The 17,541-nt window shown below is 39.4% G+C and overlaps 1 protein-coding gene across 1 annotated transcript in view; it reads right to left on the bottom strand.

The window, feature by feature from the left end:
• ephb6 (eph receptor B6) overlaps window positions 1-17,541 on the bottom strand; it is a 34,492-nt gene that overhangs the window by 2,964 nt on the left and 13,987 nt on the right. Inside the window, exons 4-14 of the mRNA XM_041794149.1 lie at window positions 5,760-5,915; window positions 5,110-5,381; window positions 4,585-4,666; window positions 3,312-3,436; window positions 3,059-3,221; window positions 1,742-1,856; window positions 1,609-1,664; window positions 1,024-1,140; window positions 691-938; window positions 371-589; window positions 119-268 (exon numbers count right to left, since the gene is read on the bottom strand). Of these exons, the coding sequence (XP_041650083.1) occupies window positions 119-268; window positions 371-589; window positions 691-938; window positions 1,024-1,140; window positions 1,609-1,664; window positions 1,742-1,856; window positions 3,059-3,221; window positions 3,312-3,436; window positions 4,585-4,666; window positions 5,110-5,381; window positions 5,760-5,915 (1,703 nt within the window). The remainder of the gene's footprint in view (window positions 1-118; window positions 269-370; window positions 590-690; window positions 939-1,023; window positions 1,141-1,608; window positions 1,665-1,741; window positions 1,857-3,058; window positions 3,222-3,311; window positions 3,437-4,584; window positions 4,667-5,109; window positions 5,382-5,759; window positions 5,916-17,541) is intronic.

Genomic DNA, 17,541 nt, shown 5'->3' with positions numbered 1-17,541 from the left:
GTGCTTTAACTCATTTAAATGACATTTTATTACTCTCTAGTAATTTAACGTGAGTGCATTTCCATCACTAATTCATTATGACTTCCTGTTCTCAGGCTTCAGTCTCCTATATATTCACCTCCTGATTGCTCATGTCCCAGTACGGACGCTCTCCATATGACATCACTTCCCACATGAGTATCCCAAAGCTCCAGACATCACTTGCTGAACTGAACTTGCGATGCTGAAAGGCTTCTGGTGCTGTCCACCGCACAGGAATCTTACTGCCCTGATGGACAAAGGCAGACAGTAAATCACTGAGTTATGCTAAAATGAAACCACAAATCAGGAGTGTTCAAGAACCACAGAGGCTCAGGTTTCCAGTGCATACCAGTGAGGCAGTGTAAGTGGGTATGTTGTGGTCCAAGCCCCTCATGAGACGAGACAGGCCGAAGTCGGACACTTTACAAACCAGGTTGGAGTTAACCAGCACATTTCTTGCTGCCAGGTCTCTGTGGACGAAATTTCTCTCCGAGAGGTAACGCATCCCTGCACCGATTCCCCGTAACATCCCGACAAGCTGCAGGACGCTGAACTGGCCCTCGTTCTCCTGAAAGACGGCAGGAATCGAGAATGAATGAGGAGGGGTTAAGAGTGAAATAAATGTGTGCAACCCTTGACATCAGTAAAAAAAAAAGTTGATCATCTCACCCTGAGGAAGGCATCCAGTGGCCCATTCTCCATGAACTCAGTAATGATCCTCTCTGGAGGGCTTCGAGTGATCACGCCCTCCAACTTCAGCACGTTCGGATGATCAAACTGTCCCAGAACTCCTGCTTCGCTCAGAAACATCCCCCTCTCTCTGTCTGAAGCCCCCCAGCGTAAAGTCTTCACCGCCACCAGCACCTCCCTGCGCCCCAGTGGACGGTAGCGTCCCCGAGAAACTTCGCCAAACTGAGCTGCAAGAGGAGAAGTAAATTAGACTGATATTTAATATCACCTGACTACAATAACATTTAAGAGACCGGCAGAAACCAGACCTACCTGCACCAATCACCTCCTCAATTTTAAGATGAGCGGGATCAATCTCACGGGCAAACTCTTTGACAGCCTCGCTGGGGTCCTCATAGGTTGAGGGGTCCACATAGTACTTAACTCCACCTGGAAATAAAGACATTTTTAAAAACTAAGTTTGGCTTTTTCTCTACTTTTGACATTTAAACACATTTTGCCATGAAACTAGGTCAGGATGATCTTTTACTGCAGAATAGAGAGACCACCCCCTAAATCATGACAGATACAAAGATACAGGATTGTATTTATAAGGATGAATATTAGCTTATAACTATATGAAAAGCTAGATTTCAAGAAGGTCAGCGCTGCCTCCTTAGATTAGATTGCCTCCTATTTAGGAGAAATAATAAAAGTGCTTATTTTTGGGAAAACTCTATGAAACAGAACCAACATTTTTTCAAAGTTCATTAAGCACATGCTTTGTTTAAATTGTTGCTGTAATTTCTTTACCCTTATTGTACGGCATTAACCCTAAAATTGAAAGAAGTAATGATTTTAACTTAACTGAATCTAAATAAAATAAAGTTATATTTAATCAGATATTGTGATGCTCACCTCGGTTGCTGATGTACCTCTGAAGTCTGTCACTGTATGGGCTCTCCCTTCTCTTACTGTAAAAATATAAAAACATTTGAAAAGGTACGAGCAGAGAAATATGTATAATATGCAAACAGAAAATTTATCTCACCTGCGAAACACCACCACAACCACGATGGCTGCCACTACCAGGAGAAAAGCTGCACCACCCATGACGGAGCCAACCAGCAGAGGAAGTCTATTCTGGATCTGCTGCGAATGCTCCTCTGTGAGGAAGACAGAGGGGAAAACATGAACTAGAGTTGCTTATTACATCCACTACCACTGAAAATAGATTTTTTTTCATGTCTTTTTTGTCATTAAACAATAAACCAATCTTTTGTAGTTTCACCTGGGGCTGCAGTTGAACTAAACAGAACAGACCTCAGTTTGCTTTGAGACTGTTCACTTTAAAGGAAATCTACAGAGAGTTACAGGTAAGAAGTATTTATAGTGAGTGAGTTTACAAGCTTATTAGCATCCATTTTTTAATTCTTACTCAGCTTTTGATCTTATTCAGGTTATGATGATTACATAAACACTAGAGACTAGGCTATTTATATCATTTTATAAACTCTGATAACTGCAATCTACTTTATGAAAAAATTGTGAGCAACCTTAACTTTTCTTACCATGTTTGACAAAAATCTCTGTACCAACGAAAAATGATGAGAAACCCGGATAAAGTATTTACACATTACGGTATTGTGATGCTGGATTCAGATATGTTAGCATGCACAGCAGTTGCACTTTAAAGATTATCTATAAATACCATAGATTGTACCGAGCTGGATGGATTACGTGGATGTCTGTATAAAGAAGGTTGTGCAGTATATTTATGGAGCTCTGCAGAAGTTCATTTCTCACCACTTGTTCTCTTTTCCCATTCTTTCTCTTTTCCTGCTCTGGTGATCAGCTGATCATGGGTGTTCTCTCTCTTAAATACTAAGCTAATCAGATTTTGCCACAACCTTATTTAATCAATCATCATGCACTCATATTTTAAATCTGTTGTCTTCCACAGTCAGCCTGATGTTTCAGTGCAGACGCTGCACACCTCCTCCACCCCAGCCACCTCCATTCAGTTCATCAGCATCTAGTCCAGATCCTCACAGGTCTTCTGCTAATCTCATCCTGTATACCTCAGTCTCCTCCTCTGAGGCACCTCATTTTTGTCCTGGCCCAGCTTTTCAGAACTCTACTTCTCATCTCTGCAGTACTCTTGCTTTCCTTGTATTTCTCTGCATTTCTCTAAAAAATGTAACATTTATAACTTTAACATCATGTTGTGAAGGAGTTGTTTAGTCTCGTACATCATCATTTTCCCCATGACATCAAGACTCGTGCTGTCAGTGCAGTTCTGCTGTGTGCTAATTACTATAATAGACTTTGATAGATTCACTGGAATCAAAGGAAATGAGTGTCGTACCCAGTGGCAGTGTGGTGAAGTAGATGGTGTCACTGTAGGGGCCGAAGCCTCGCTCGTTTCGAGCTCTGATCTGAAAGGCGTAGATGGAGCCGGGGATTAGAGAGCTGACGGTCACTGTGTTGGTCTCACTGTAAACGGTCACTGCACTGTCCACATCTGAACCCTGAAGGAAACACCAGAAGGACGTGGCGGTCACTTTTGTTACGTGGAACTGCTTTGTGCAGCATGTTTATAATGTGTTTGCTAAGTTTACCTTGTCAAAGTATCTAAGCTGGTACTCCAGGATGTCTCCATTGGGTCTGTCTGGCTGTGGCCACGAGAGAGTGATGGAGTCAGGTGCCCGGCTCAGCTGATGCATCATGGGAACTGTACTGGGAACTGAGAGAGACAACAGTATTTTAGCTGTGTTGTGATGTAGCTGATGCTGTGTAAAACTGAACAAGCTGTTATAACAAGCACCAGCACATCTCGTTAAAGCCCTGCAATACCACACAACAGCTCAACCACTCAGGTCAGTTAACAAGTTACCTTTGGAGGTCACAAGATCAAATTTCAAAAACTGAGGGGATTGAATTTATGGATGTTTAACTTTTTGAAGGAAATCATTTAAAAATATATTACCTATATAACCTGCTTCTTCATGTTTCTCTCCACTTTCCTTTCTCTGCCACCAGTATGCATGCATACTGCTGTGATGTAATCGAGCATCTCCTCCAATTTAGTATTTTTCCTTATTAAAATAACTGCGTATGACAATGAGAGTCACAGAGTGTTTTTATCATTGTATTTGAGCGAAAAGGTTGAAATTACCTTGCTTGTCTCTAATTTATCAACAGAACCACAGTGAACTATGTGGACATCAGTAAAAATTCAGACCAGTAGTTACAGTCATGATGAATCAGTAAAGTTATCATGCAGTGGTTACAACCACTAGGGGGCACTATTACAGAACATGTGAAGTGTATTTAGAGGAGCATAGCAAAGTTTTTACAGAGCTCCACGTAGGATCTCTCTTTACAATCACTGTGCTCCGTCTCTTATCCATTTAATAAGAACTTTCTGGCATTCCTTCATTTGAATCAATAATCTCTGAAAGCAGACAAGGTATTTTTCAGCTAATTAAGCCTCATGAGGAGTTTTCATCAATCTTGATCAGCTACTTGGAAAACTGTATAACGGTGTACTTTGTCTGCACAATGCCCCATTCTCTTCTCCTCTCTCCCCACTCTTCTGCTCTCATCTCCCTCTCTGTCTGTCTTTTTGTCTGCCCATCTCTCATTTGTCCCTTTCTTCCTCCACAGTGACCATGATCAGATCTGACAGGATATTGTAACCTCGAGCAACCTCCTGCTCAGAGAACAGGAGCAGAAAAAGATGGAGCAGAGGCAGACAGAGAGAGAGAAAGGAAGAGAAGAGAGAGAGAGAGAGCCCAGACACACATACACACAGTATCTACCCAAACATCATCCTCAGATCATCTCCTCTCTTTTATCTCATCTTTTTCATCCTCTTTGTCTGGCACTCACCTGACTGGCTTGTAGTGAAATTGATGCTCGCGTATCGAGCCGGAAAAGGGCTCAAAGCTGACACCTCATTCATGGCTTGCACCTGTGGATAACAAGAAACACACAGATGTGACATTTGAAGCTTTTTTGTCTATTTACTTTCATGACTAGGAGAAACAAACCCTGATGAACACAGCTGTAATGGCCAGTCAACAAACACGGGTAAATGGGGAATATCTGCACACTATAAATAAGAAATAAGCTATGATTTAGTTGAGCTACCAGGAGATGAATAATAAATGTTAGTGTGTATTTGCTGATGTGGAGCTTATGGGATAATAACAGCAAAGATGACCTATCTCTGCTGCTGCAAAAATGTTGCCTCCCTGGCAAATTCCTTAAAAAAAAAACTTTTTTGGCACATTTATCAGGTCTAAAGAAATGGCCAATAAAAGACATTCAAAGTATTTCAAAGCATAGTTTCAGACTATTTCCAGATTGATATCAGAGAGTTTTGCACCTTTATGGGACAGTTTTCCACAGTACCTGTATGAGATAAGTGACTCTGGTCAGCAGGTTGTTGAGGGTGACCTTGGTTTGTTTCAGGTTAGTCTGGGTGGGACTGAATGTGACGCCTTCCCCACACCAGGAGCACAACGCCGGGTTGGTGATGATAGCTGAGGGGCAGATGCGACACACCACCCCATACCACACCTCGCTGCGGCCTCCCATGTCAACGGGAGGGCGCCATCTTAAGGAAACGCCACCATCGCCGCTTTCATACTCCCAGGACAGAGAGACAGGCGCAGACGGAGGAGCTGTCATAAAAAAAGGAAGAGAGAGAAGCAGGGAGGGGGGGCATTCATAATGTAAGCATGAGACACTTGGATGGAAGCATCTGCTAAAAAGTTTAAGATATGAGAGGAAGCATGCTGGCAAAGACATTTAACTGAGTAAAGTAATGGAGGAACAAAAGTTGGCAGTGAAGCAATTTAAGCAAAACACGCTGAGAAACAAAATACTTGGCAGTTTTTTCTACTGCTGGGATGAACATTTTATTACATTGTGTGAAAAAAGAGAGGGTGGATTCTAATCACTGACTGGTTTTTGTTCTCACAGTCTGAGCAGTGACAAATAAAGCCTGTTCAGCACCTTTCAGACACCAAGGCAGGAACAAATAAACAGACAAAGCTCACTTGTGCAGGCAGAGGAGTTGGCATCACTGGCTGCTCGGTAAAAGCCGCTGCGACATTCACACACTTTGGATCCCTCCTGGCTGGTTCTGCTGTTGGGGGGACACACGGAACAGGGGACAGGGCCCGAAACAGACTTGAAGTAACCAACTGGACAAGCTGCAGAGAGAGGAGGGAAGAGATACAGGGAGGGATAAGCTTCATTTTTGGTTTATCAGTCATTAAAGACAAGACGCTATGTTTGGCAGACACCAAACACTGCACAGTACCACAAACACACCATCCCCACTGTGAAGCATCATGCTGTGGGTATGCTTCTTAGCAGCCTGCCCTGGAAGGCTGTTAAAAGTAAAGGGTAAAATGAATGCAGCAAAATATAAGGAAATCCTGGAGGACAATATTATTTAGTCTGCAAGAGCACTATGGCTTGGGAGAAGATTTATTTTCCACTTAAACAATGACCGATGCATACAGCGAAAGCTACACAGAAATGGTTTAAAGACAACAAGATAAATGTTTAAGAGTGGCCGAGTCAAAGCCCAAACCTCAATCCAATACAGAGTTTGTTGCTGGACTTGAAAAAGGCTGTCCATGCCCAAACCCTGGGCAACCTGACAGAGCTTGAGCAGTTTTGCAAAGCAGAATGGAGTAAAATTGCGGTGTCCAGACGTTCAAGCCTGATTGAGACCTATCCACAAAGACTCAGCGCTGTGATTGCAGCCAAAGGTGCTTCAACTAAATACTGACTTGAAGGGAGAATATTTATGCCATCACTTATTTTACCTTACATATTTTTATTCAATAGACATTAGAGTGTAGAAATCTGTTTTTACTTTGACATTAAAGTTTTTTTGGGTAAAATTTTTGGCAAAAAGGACAAACTATATTGACCATGATAAGTTTATAAAATCAATAAGAAGGTAAAACATCCAAGGGGTGAATAGTTTTCACAGGCACTGTATCTTTGCTGGAGAGAAGGACTTAGAGGAGATTTTGACTGACAAGGGTCAAAGGCAGTTTTGGCTTTTTAAACCAAGACACGACAGGATCGTATGATAAATGGGCCCAAAACATTTTATAAATGTGGTGTTTGAAAGAAAAATGATACACTACAAACAGAGAAGGATATCATTCAAACTGAAAGCAGTCAACATGGTAAAATCATCTTTAATTAAACTGAAAGCTCTTTTCTGCTGTATCAGACCGCATAAACCTTTCACAATCTCAGCTGACTGAACAGCAGAGGGCCATGTAAATTCTTTAAACTTTCAGTTTTCTGTGTGAAGCACAGTTTACCTCCAGTTGACCAAACACCAGGGACTATTTTTAGTAAAGCATCAATCTCATAGCGGTTTGTTGTTTGTTGTTGGTTTTGTCCAGCTCAGTAATTTCCTTGTGTTTACAGAGGAAGCGGTTTGTGTTAGCAGACAGCAGAAAAACAATCACACACAAACACACACAAGTTCAAAGGGCCACAGTGACCCTATGGCTGAGTTTTCTTAATGAGTAGTTCAACAACTTGGAAAATACACATTTTCATTTATCCTAAGTTGAACAGTAAGACCCATTTCACTGTCAGGTTTGTCCATTTTTACTTAATATCCAGCAGTTGATTAGCTTGACCAGACATTTTGATTACAGCTGGCATGCATGTGGACCCCCCCCCCAATCCAAACTGCCACATCAGATGATAGGAAAAATGGGAGTGTAACAAGGCAAACTTGCCTGACCACTATCAGTCAACTTTATTTTTAGGCCTTTTCTTCACTTCAGAGCAGTGGTTTTCAAAGCTAATTTGCTCACGGCACACCCAATATCAAGCCACAAATTGCAAAGCACACCATATTTATATCTAAGCATAGTATCCACTGTAAAACAGTGCACTATTAGTTTAGTTGTTATTTATTTGTAGTCAAATGTATAGACTTACAAATGGCCAAGGAACACCTCCATTTGTCTCGAGTCACACCAGTGCTGTGCCACACTATTTGAGAACCACTGCTTTAGTGGACAGCCTTATTGTATCTACTGTAAGCTAACAAGTTGCTAACTGTAACTGTATTTATTACTTACAGCAATGACAGTGGAGTCTAACTATTTCTTTCTGTTTACAGCGGTTTCAGCTTTACTCTAAGCATGACAGGTTAGCATTCCTAACCTTGGTGCAGTAATGACAGAATAATACCAGCTAAAATATGCTAATGCTGGCTAAGTCACAGAATATGCAGCGCGTCCCAAATGGCATACTTTTGTACTAATTACTAAACATTTTAAGTACATAAATGCAAGTGTCCAAGAATTAAGTGTGGAATGATGGACTCTTTGTATGACGTGGCAGATGTTGTACTGTTAGCAAGCTAGCTAACATTGGCATCCGCTAGCTAGCTAGCTAACATGTTATTAGCAACAACATTAGATTTCAATCAAGAAAACAGCTACAAGGCAAAACTTAGTTCTTTTTTTCCCCAAGCAAATAATTTCTACATTAAATACAAGGTACATAAATCTAATAGTAAGTGAAAATATCCATCAAATTTGGATTATAGACATTAGACAATTAATTGCCTAATGTCTGTGTAATACTTGCTATTTAAAAATAAATAAAAGAAAACAGAGGCAGTTAAAACATTGCCACTTCCTGTTAGTGCAAAACAGCAGCGTGCGATTTGAGACAAATAACTTGCTGCGATTAAATGCTGTGCTGCATTTAAGTGTATTGTATTACAGTACACAAATGGAAGTATGCGATTTGAGACATACTAATGGTTATAGGAGCATGGAGAGTATCCTTTAGTGAGTTTTCTACTAATACTGTCCTGGGGGAAACATTTTATGAGCTTAGAAAAAAAAGTAAAAACTCCACAGTTTGTCAGTCAGTATGAACTCACACCCAGTAGCTTATTTGTTTAGCTTAAAAAAGACTAAAACAGAGAAAACCTAGCTTTGGTACAGCCTGTTATTTTTGTACTATAGTTTAAGTAATGATAGAACCAACCAAGCTAACAAATGCTAGCTGTAGTTTCATATCCAGCATACAAAGATTAGATTTCTATTTCCTTGCTTCAATATGTTTCAAAACTTTGCACGCTCTAAAGTTCATGATTAACTCTGGTAACGGCAGAATGATGGCAGCTAAAGTCAGTAAAGCTAGCTAAGGCCTGGGCCTATGGTTCTTTTTTAACTGTTATTGTTTTAAGCTGTAGAAAAAAAATCACTAATGTGAATCGAAGTCCAGTACTGATTTATCAGTACATGTGTCAACCAATCTCAAGGGAGTTAGCATTTTTACAAAGAGTTAGCTTCCTTCAATAAGTAGCAAGCAATGAATATGCTGCATTTTGCACACACTGTCCTTTTTCAGTCATCCACAGGGGAAATGCTAACATACAAAGCCACATTAAAACCAGCAAAACTATTTTGAGGTTTTAAAATATACTGAGGCTGATCTTGCATTGCTATTTTAGCCTAACCTTTCTTACAAAAAAGGAGAGGAAATGAGCTCATTAAGCCACTATCTGTCATTTTAACACTTTGTTTACATGCAGATATTTGAATAAATTTCAAGCTTTAGAAGAAGGCTCACCTCTTTCACTTGTTTCCTGTTTAAAGCTAAAGCTAACCAGTTGCTGGCTATGGCTTTATATCTTACTTACAGGAAGGTGTGTTGTTGCACTTTTCTTTTCTCTTAGCATGGAAGCTCATATTCAACCTGTGGCACAGCAGTGATGAAAATGATACGAGCTAAGGTAAACTCATGCTGGCTGAAAAACCGGATAATAATAACTGTACAAAAACATGCTGGTGTACCTTTTTGTGGGAGTGACATGCTGTCAATGTCTTGAGAAAATCTTCTGTGAGCTGAACCGTTCTTTTTAGCTTTTTGACAGTGTATTTTTTATTTAGTTTATCCACCAGTCTTAAAAATTTATTGAGCTTAGAGCACAACTTTGACATTTTGGAAAATGCGCTTATTCACTCTCTGCCAGAGAGCTATAAAGCCAGGCTGTTTCTTCCTGTTTCTAATCTGTATGCTAAGCTCAGCCAACAAGCTCCTTGCTTTAGCCTTACATTAAATGGATAAAAATAAGAGTGGTATCAATCCTGTCATCTAATTCCCCACCGCTCGAAGCGAATAAGTGCGTTTTCCAAAAATGTGAAACTAATCCTCTAATAAGTTTGAGAATTCTCTGAACTCAAATGAAAATGTAGCACTTCAGTTCATCTCTCAGCAGAACTTAAAGGTCACAGGACAGTGACAGTGTGTAGAATTACTTAATAATGAGCAGGAAATAGAGCACAAACCCAGCTGGGATCATATTGATACATTATTAATAAATGCAGAATTTCCCTGAAATCAAAAAAGTTCAAAGCAGAAGTATCTCTCGCTCTCTCTCCCTCACACACAACATTAAAAATACTTTTTGCAGCTGCAGGCTGTTATCCTGAGCTGATGTCTTTTATGGCGGAAAATCTGTGAAATGTGCCAATTCTTAATGTCACCAGCAGGACAGCTGAGCTCTAAAGTCAAAGTAACACACATTCATATCATGCTGCTGGCTGTAGGGGCCTCTAGTGCTCATCCTGACTGTAAGATCATTGAGTGTACAGCCATCGGGCTGGTCTGCTGCCATTTCACACAGTTTGTGTGGAGGCCAGCTAAAGGTTGAATTTATAATAGAGTCTATGTGTGAGTACGCTGTCATGTAGAGAGAACAGGAAGTTTTACCATTAGGTAAAAGTCAACAATTACCTGAGGCCTTTCAAAACATTAAATAGCACAACATTACAGAGGGACAAGTGTTCAAACATTTTTAGGCCTTTTTTTCCCGAGACAGCATGAAAACTTGGTCATTGTTCGAAATTCCTAATCATCTTGAAAAAAACAGCTTTGTGATCCAGAAAATAAGATAAATGAGTTGAATGAGTTGAGAAAAAACTGAAATATACTTATCATCACAAGAAAACCTAAAGAAATGTATAGATGCTCTGTTTCTCCACTTGGAGTTTTATTCCTCATTAACTTTTTGCTGCATATTTTTTTTTTCCCACCACAAATTTGTGACCCACTGGAAACAGTTTTGAGACACACCTTTGGGTCCTGACCCACCAGTTGAGAACCACTGCTCTAGAGGAGTCTGGTACTGTGCTAAGAGGCTAGCTAAGCCCCATTAACATATTAAAAATCCTCATTTTGTCACAAACATGCATTTGATTGAAACAATGATCACTGAACAAATTTCCCTCCTACATCCTTTGTTATTTGGGCACGCAAGATTCTGTTCAGTGACACAGCAGAAAAAAGAAACAAAGAGCAAGAAGAAAAAACGTGTGCGTTGTTGCTTTAGTCGCAGCTGCGGTAAGTTTGCTAGCTACCTGATGATAAAAAATAAAGTGATGGCTTCACAGAAATATCCTTCTATATCTTGAGCACTTGCACTGATGTACTTAAAATGATATCTTTCGATTTCTACACTGACATTAGAGTGAAATTAGAGCCAGAGTTTTATTGACAGCCAATACCAGTGCATGTTAAATTGAGGGTCATGACCACTGGCTTAATGGATGTGGCTCTCCTGATCCTCCTCAGCTGGATCAGGAGAGGAGGGAGGAACTTTCTTCCAATTGGGGAGGGCCAACCGAACCTGGGGGAGGTGACAGCTCCCCACATGACATCATGAGGGGGAAAATCTGAGAGCGGCTTGTTTCAGCACACATTTTCTGAAAGGTGGAGAAAGAGAAAGGGGGAGGGAATGGTGTTTTTCTGGTACTTGAGGGGATTATGGACAGGCCAGGAGCACATCTTTTTGTTAGAAAAGCCTGAAAAAGTGATTTTTGCACAATATGTCCCCTTTGATACATTTTTAAAAAGTCACTTTGACCAAATGAAGAGTCTTGTAGGAGCCACACAACCAGCTTTACTGAGCTGAGCCAAATGAGCTGGATCACTTCAAAGAGACGCATTTCCCATCACAACTAGAGAGGCTGGAGGTTGGTGAGAAGAACATCAGCTGAGGAAACACAGGTAAGATCATTTTATGCAAACTGTACTGAAACAAACCGGACCACTTTGTGGAAATGGACCATACATGAACGTCATGTGACACTGCTTACCAAGGCTTTATACAGAGGCTTTTGTAATTCCTATCTTCTGCTGTTTCTCTGAGTTTTTTAAACAAAAAAAAAAAGTTCAAATGTAGCTAATACATTTGGGACATAAAAGTAGCTTAAAAATCAAATATGTTTTTATTTTTTGCATTTTGAACTCTTGGCATAGTCATAAACCCTAATGGTTGTGTTCTCAATGTAGAAATCCCTACTTGCTCCCAATGGGTGTTCCCCACTGCTGGGTGCCATCATCTAGAAAGAACCTAATAATATTTCAGATTTCGATGTCCTGTAGTTCTCTGGCTTTGTTACCTGTAAAGAAACGCTGCACAATATTTTGTTCACTCGCTATGATTGTCTTTTGCTAAATGTTTAAATGTGCCCCTGTGGAGAGAGTAAGTTTTTATACAGTGAGAATATCTTGTACCTGTGAGGATGTAAATAACGCCCTTTGTAACACCTTTCAAACTTGAAATGAGAGTTAAGGGAGGATATGTGTGTCCTTTATGGTCAGCGGGAGTGAACCCCTCACCTTATTTATATAACCTTGTCAACAACATGCTTCCTGCTTCAGGTTTGACATGTTCTATTTACTGTCAGTGTGCGTGTCTGCTCAGGATGGAGCATGTGTGTATTCTCCATGGTATCGCAGCAGCGTAGGAGTAGAAGATAAAAAGCATAAGAAGTGTAAAAATAAACAGATAAAAGGTTTTTTGTGTTCTCACTCGTCTCTTAAGAGCCGACTTTGCTTTCAAACAGGTGTGAAGAGTGGAAAAAAGGAGGAGAGGAGAGGAGTAGAGGGATGTAGAGAGATCACAGAGGGAGAATAAATTTGGATAAGTGAACATGGAGGTGGGAGGTCTCAGAGACACGGGATGAACAGTGGGATTATGTATATGAGTACCAGATGATGGGTGGAAGAAGAGGGAGCGGAGGGAATGAGGAGGAGAATATGCTGCTTCCTCCATCTTTAATGTTCCTGCCGCACATTACCAGACGTGTTCTCTTACGGCTCTGACACGAAACATGACTTTGCTACAAAGCCCCTCGCAGCCATTACAGGCTACAGCAGCAAACCCCCTCAACCTCCCCCTCCCTCTCCACAATCCTCATCCACCACATTACAGCAGCCAATGACAGTGCAAGCCCTCTGCCCTCTCAGTTGATCTGCCCATCATCCGCCCCGCCGGCTGTATCCATCCACCCATCTTTCACTCCGTCTCCTCACCATAAAGTAGACACTTCATGGTCATTATGTACAGAGACATGGCTTTCATCAGTTACACAGTTCATACACAGGGGAGAGGAGGGAGGTGAAGTACAGAGGAGTCACAGAAAGGGGAGGGTGATAAACAGACAGATGGAGATGGAAGTTAATTAAATTAACAACCTCAAAGAAGTGATGCAAATTAAATGAACTGACTCATTAGAAAAGGTATCCTGTAGTTTAACAGCTCTTTCAAATATTCAGTCTTTCAGTATGTTTTTAAAAAAGGGTTTTCAGTGATTCTGTCAGTTTACATTCTGTATAGAGTCACAAAATAAGTAAAAGGAAAATACAAGGAAAAAGAGGATGCCATATTTAACACAAACAGCAGCAACCTCCATCGTTGAAAATGGAGCCAAAGTGGAGGTGCAAAAAAAACTGCACTTCCTCAAGTGTCCACTAGAGGCTGGCCACAGAAGCACCAGGATTGAGATACACACCCCATGTTAAAATACCAGTTTTTACAGCAGAAATAAATGTGTTTACAGCCAGCTTCAAGTGATTTTAATCAGAATAGGTTATGTCAATATAGGCACACACTGTATACATTCTTTTATAACTTTTTTTTTTAATAAATAAAGATATTGAGTTGCACATAATCATAACTGTGTTATGTAGCTGCAAGCCAGCACTGTCTGTCTGTCAGGTTTAGACCTGCCTCTACTCATCCTCTTTGTCTGTTATAGGTTGATCTAAAGTTACTCTGAGACAGAGTTTTTTAGTTAACACAGCGACCACTGCATATAGGCTTCAAAAGCCCCCTTCATTTGCCAAATGGCTGATGTGATTCAGACGTTGTCCAATTCTGTACAGTCCATGATAATATCCAGCAGGTAACTGGCCTGACTTTGCCAAGGAAGAAACCAAACAGATAGCCAGCTTGTTTAACCATTATCTATCTATCTATTCTTGCACTGTAAAACCAAACAAGTTACAAATGCTCAATTTTTTGTTGTTGTAACTGATTACCTAAAAGTTTTCAAGTAGTGAAAATAACTTTTTTGAGTATGGCCCAAGTTAAAATATATAATCTTCACGCTTCTCCTTCACTCTAGTTTTCCCATTTGTCTTCAATTTTAAACAATCATGCCTCTAAACTCAGAAAAATATAGAGCTGAAAAAGCTATTTTGGATTTTTTGATCGAACATAACTAATTTTTGAGAGGGGTCTGGCTGCAGACCGTTCTTTTCTGACAGCCACTCTCACAGATCGTTCATCTGAGACACCGTGTATCTCAGAAAGGAAGTGTCATAATTTGCCAGTATTTGTAGTTTTAGATTTCTACTAAAAATTCAAACATTATAGACTAAGAAACATTTAATAAATACAACACAGAAAAAGGCCAAAGGCCTAATTTAGGATTAAATTATGTAAAGACTCCTTTAAGAAAGAGATACAGGAACAGTGACTTGCTTTATATGCTGGCTACATAATTAACAGTAGTAAATAAGCCAATGTAGCTAAGTTAGCTTCACGACATAATATTTAGCAAATGTAGCTAAAGCTAACATAGCTGCATAGCCAACATACATACATAGCTACTTTGTGAGCTTAGCTTTAGCTACGTTAGTTATGTTGCTTCGTTAGCTACACAGATAACGTAGATAAGTAGCTTATCTTTAGCTAAATTAGCTCCATTATCTATGTAGCTTATGCAGCTAATGAGACATGTAAGCTACGCTGGCTGTGTCAGAATGTTTTCATGGAGGACAAACTTTGTTCCTGTGAGATGTACAGCATCTCAGATGGACGGTCTGTGAGAGTGGTCATCAGAAATGAATGTTCTACATTCAGGCTGTCATAATATTTTTTTCAACAACCTTTCACTGTTAATAAAATACATTTGTTACAACTACAATACAACTGTTATTAAAATACATTTGAACCTTTTTCAGTTTTTGTTTGTTTTGTTTTTTAACAAGAATATATTTTTAGGTAAGATGGATGGTTATTATAAAAAAGATTTTGTGCCAAGCTCAGTGAGACGGAAACAAGCACTTTTACTGTCCTTTATGTGTATAATTATTATAGTGAAAAAAAAAAATCATTGGATTCTGATTTTTTAAAAACAATTTCATGCACCATTTGTTTCTACTTGCATATTAACTTTCTTTTATTTTTCTGTCTCTTCCACTTCTCAGTAAAATCTGACATCAAGTATCTTATCTGCCTTTACTCACCTCTTTCTTTAAGTATTAAACTTAAGCAGGGTAAAATTCTGGCCGTTATACATAGAAGATATAAATTCTCTTAAAAATAATCAATGAAATTATTCTTAAGAGTGAAAAGTAAAAATAATTCTCATCAACAAATGCTGCAGATTAAATCTGCATGTGCCAAAACACCCTGTTGTCAATATTATTGTGATTTTTCTGAACTGAAAGGCACAGAAAGGTAGATAGTTTTAAAACATACTCTTTATATTTAAAGAAATTATACTAATGTTCTGCTATGTTCATAAAACTGCACTTATAAACGGTATACTTTCCAAATATTTTGCTTTGACTGTATCTGATGCTTTGGCATTATTCAAGAAATGTGATGCCAATAAACCCTTTGAATTAAAATGAATTGGATTTAAAATTGGCAAACAGAAAGTGACATGAAGAGAAGGATTAGCTTGGCAAAGGCTTCACAGAAAAAGAAATTAATTCATGTAAATAGAACAAAAACATATAATTGAATATTAAATGCTTTTGCTAAAGATATAAAGAGGAAAAAACAACTGGACGGTGATGAGTAATTTGAGGTTAACATAATACGTTGGTATGTAGATGGCTGACCCAATTTCTCTCCTCTTCTCTTCCTCTTGTTTCATGCACTCATTCCCTCTTTTGGCTCCCAGCGTAATCTCTCCCTCTCTCTTTCTCTCTCTCTTTCTATTACTCACACACACGCACGCACACACACACACAATAACACACGAGCTCAGTCACAGATGCGACCACACAACAAGAGAGATGGGTGCACATGGTTCAAACTGTAAAGTGTTTTTTTTCTGCATCCTCCATCCTGATTTTTCTCCACATGCCAGCCCTCACAAACAAACATCCAATCATATGTGCCCTAATTTTATCTTTCCATTTCTGTTCCGACAGCAGACGGACATATGTGAACAAGAGTAATCCTCTTGTAGCTTTTCTCATAAGAACAAACAGCTTTTTTACTACAGAAAGAACAAGAGTGGACCCTTCTTAACAGTGAATGATTCCCTTTTCTGTGCAAAAAGTCGTTTGAACAGTAGATTTGACACAGATCCTACAAATAATCAATGTTTATGAAATCTCAATGAAAGATAAAACTCTGAGGGCTGAAGCTTCGACTGGATGCTCAGTAAAGAGGTTTCTAGAACCTACTTTTTGTAAAGCAAACAGCTTTGTTAAAAGAGCACTATGTGAATTATTGTTGATTTAAGGTTAGGTTTCTCAAAAATACGTTTAAATTTGGCTCATTGGAAAATTACCTAAACAACACAGGTGCTCTTACTTTCTCTGAACTTTTTTTTTTTTTTAGCTTTTTTAAAATGTAAAGCATTTAGTTTTGTGCAGCATTTATCCTCTTTTGGCCCTGTTTTGCCTACTTAGGAAGCAGAAATACTAAAAACTTACAGCTAAAACATACTTATACAGGGCAGCTGCTTAAGGAGGAGTATGAAAAATTGAGTTTAACTCAGTGGACTAATTTAAATCCTAGAGGAGCTACAGAGTTTAAGGCTCATCACCTGAAGAGCCTGAATCCAATGTTATACCAAATTTGCTATTATTAAAGTACAATTATAGCTGCAGCATGCAGTTTGTACAGAAGTAGAGAGCCCTGTTATCTGGAGGTTATGACTTTTGGAAGCTTAATATAAAGAGCCTGATATCTTGTGATAATGAGATAATTAGCCTGTTAACACAAGAAAGTTAAAGGTTGGTTCCTCTAATTATGTTTGACATATATCAGGGCATCTTCACAATTATAGCAACTTAATTCAGATGAAATCCACAGACTAGGATTTTGAATTGGTGACAAACAAATCTGTTCAGTGATGAATCCCTCTGACATGAAAGTGATCTTAAATACTGAAATCAGAACCAACACTCATTTTTTATTTGACTGGAGTTGTTCTGCCATCAAGAACAGTATTTCCCAAACTTTTTCCTTTAACCCCTTCCTATTTGTATCTAAGAGAAGCCAAGCTCCTTAGTAATCAATTTGCACCTATTGCTGTTATCTATGTTTGGCGGTGTGGCTGTTCTGGGAACCCCCCCTGCCCTTCATGAGCCTACGTGGAAGGGCATAACTTTTTTAAAAGGGCATAACTTTTTTAAAAAGACTTCTTTGTGAGCTTTTATTGTCTTTACAAGGAGAGAGCAGGAAGGTGGATGGAGTAGGCAACAGGAATGTGACAGTGGGGAAAGACATGCTGT

Source organism: Cheilinus undulatus, linkage group 8 (genome assembly GCF_018320785.1).
Source record: "Cheilinus undulatus linkage group 8, ASM1832078v1, whole genome shotgun sequence".
NCBI classification, from domain to species: Eukaryota; Metazoa; Chordata; class Actinopteri; order Labriformes; family Labridae; genus Cheilinus; species Cheilinus undulatus.
This window is presented reverse-complemented; position numbering and strand designations above follow the sequence as displayed.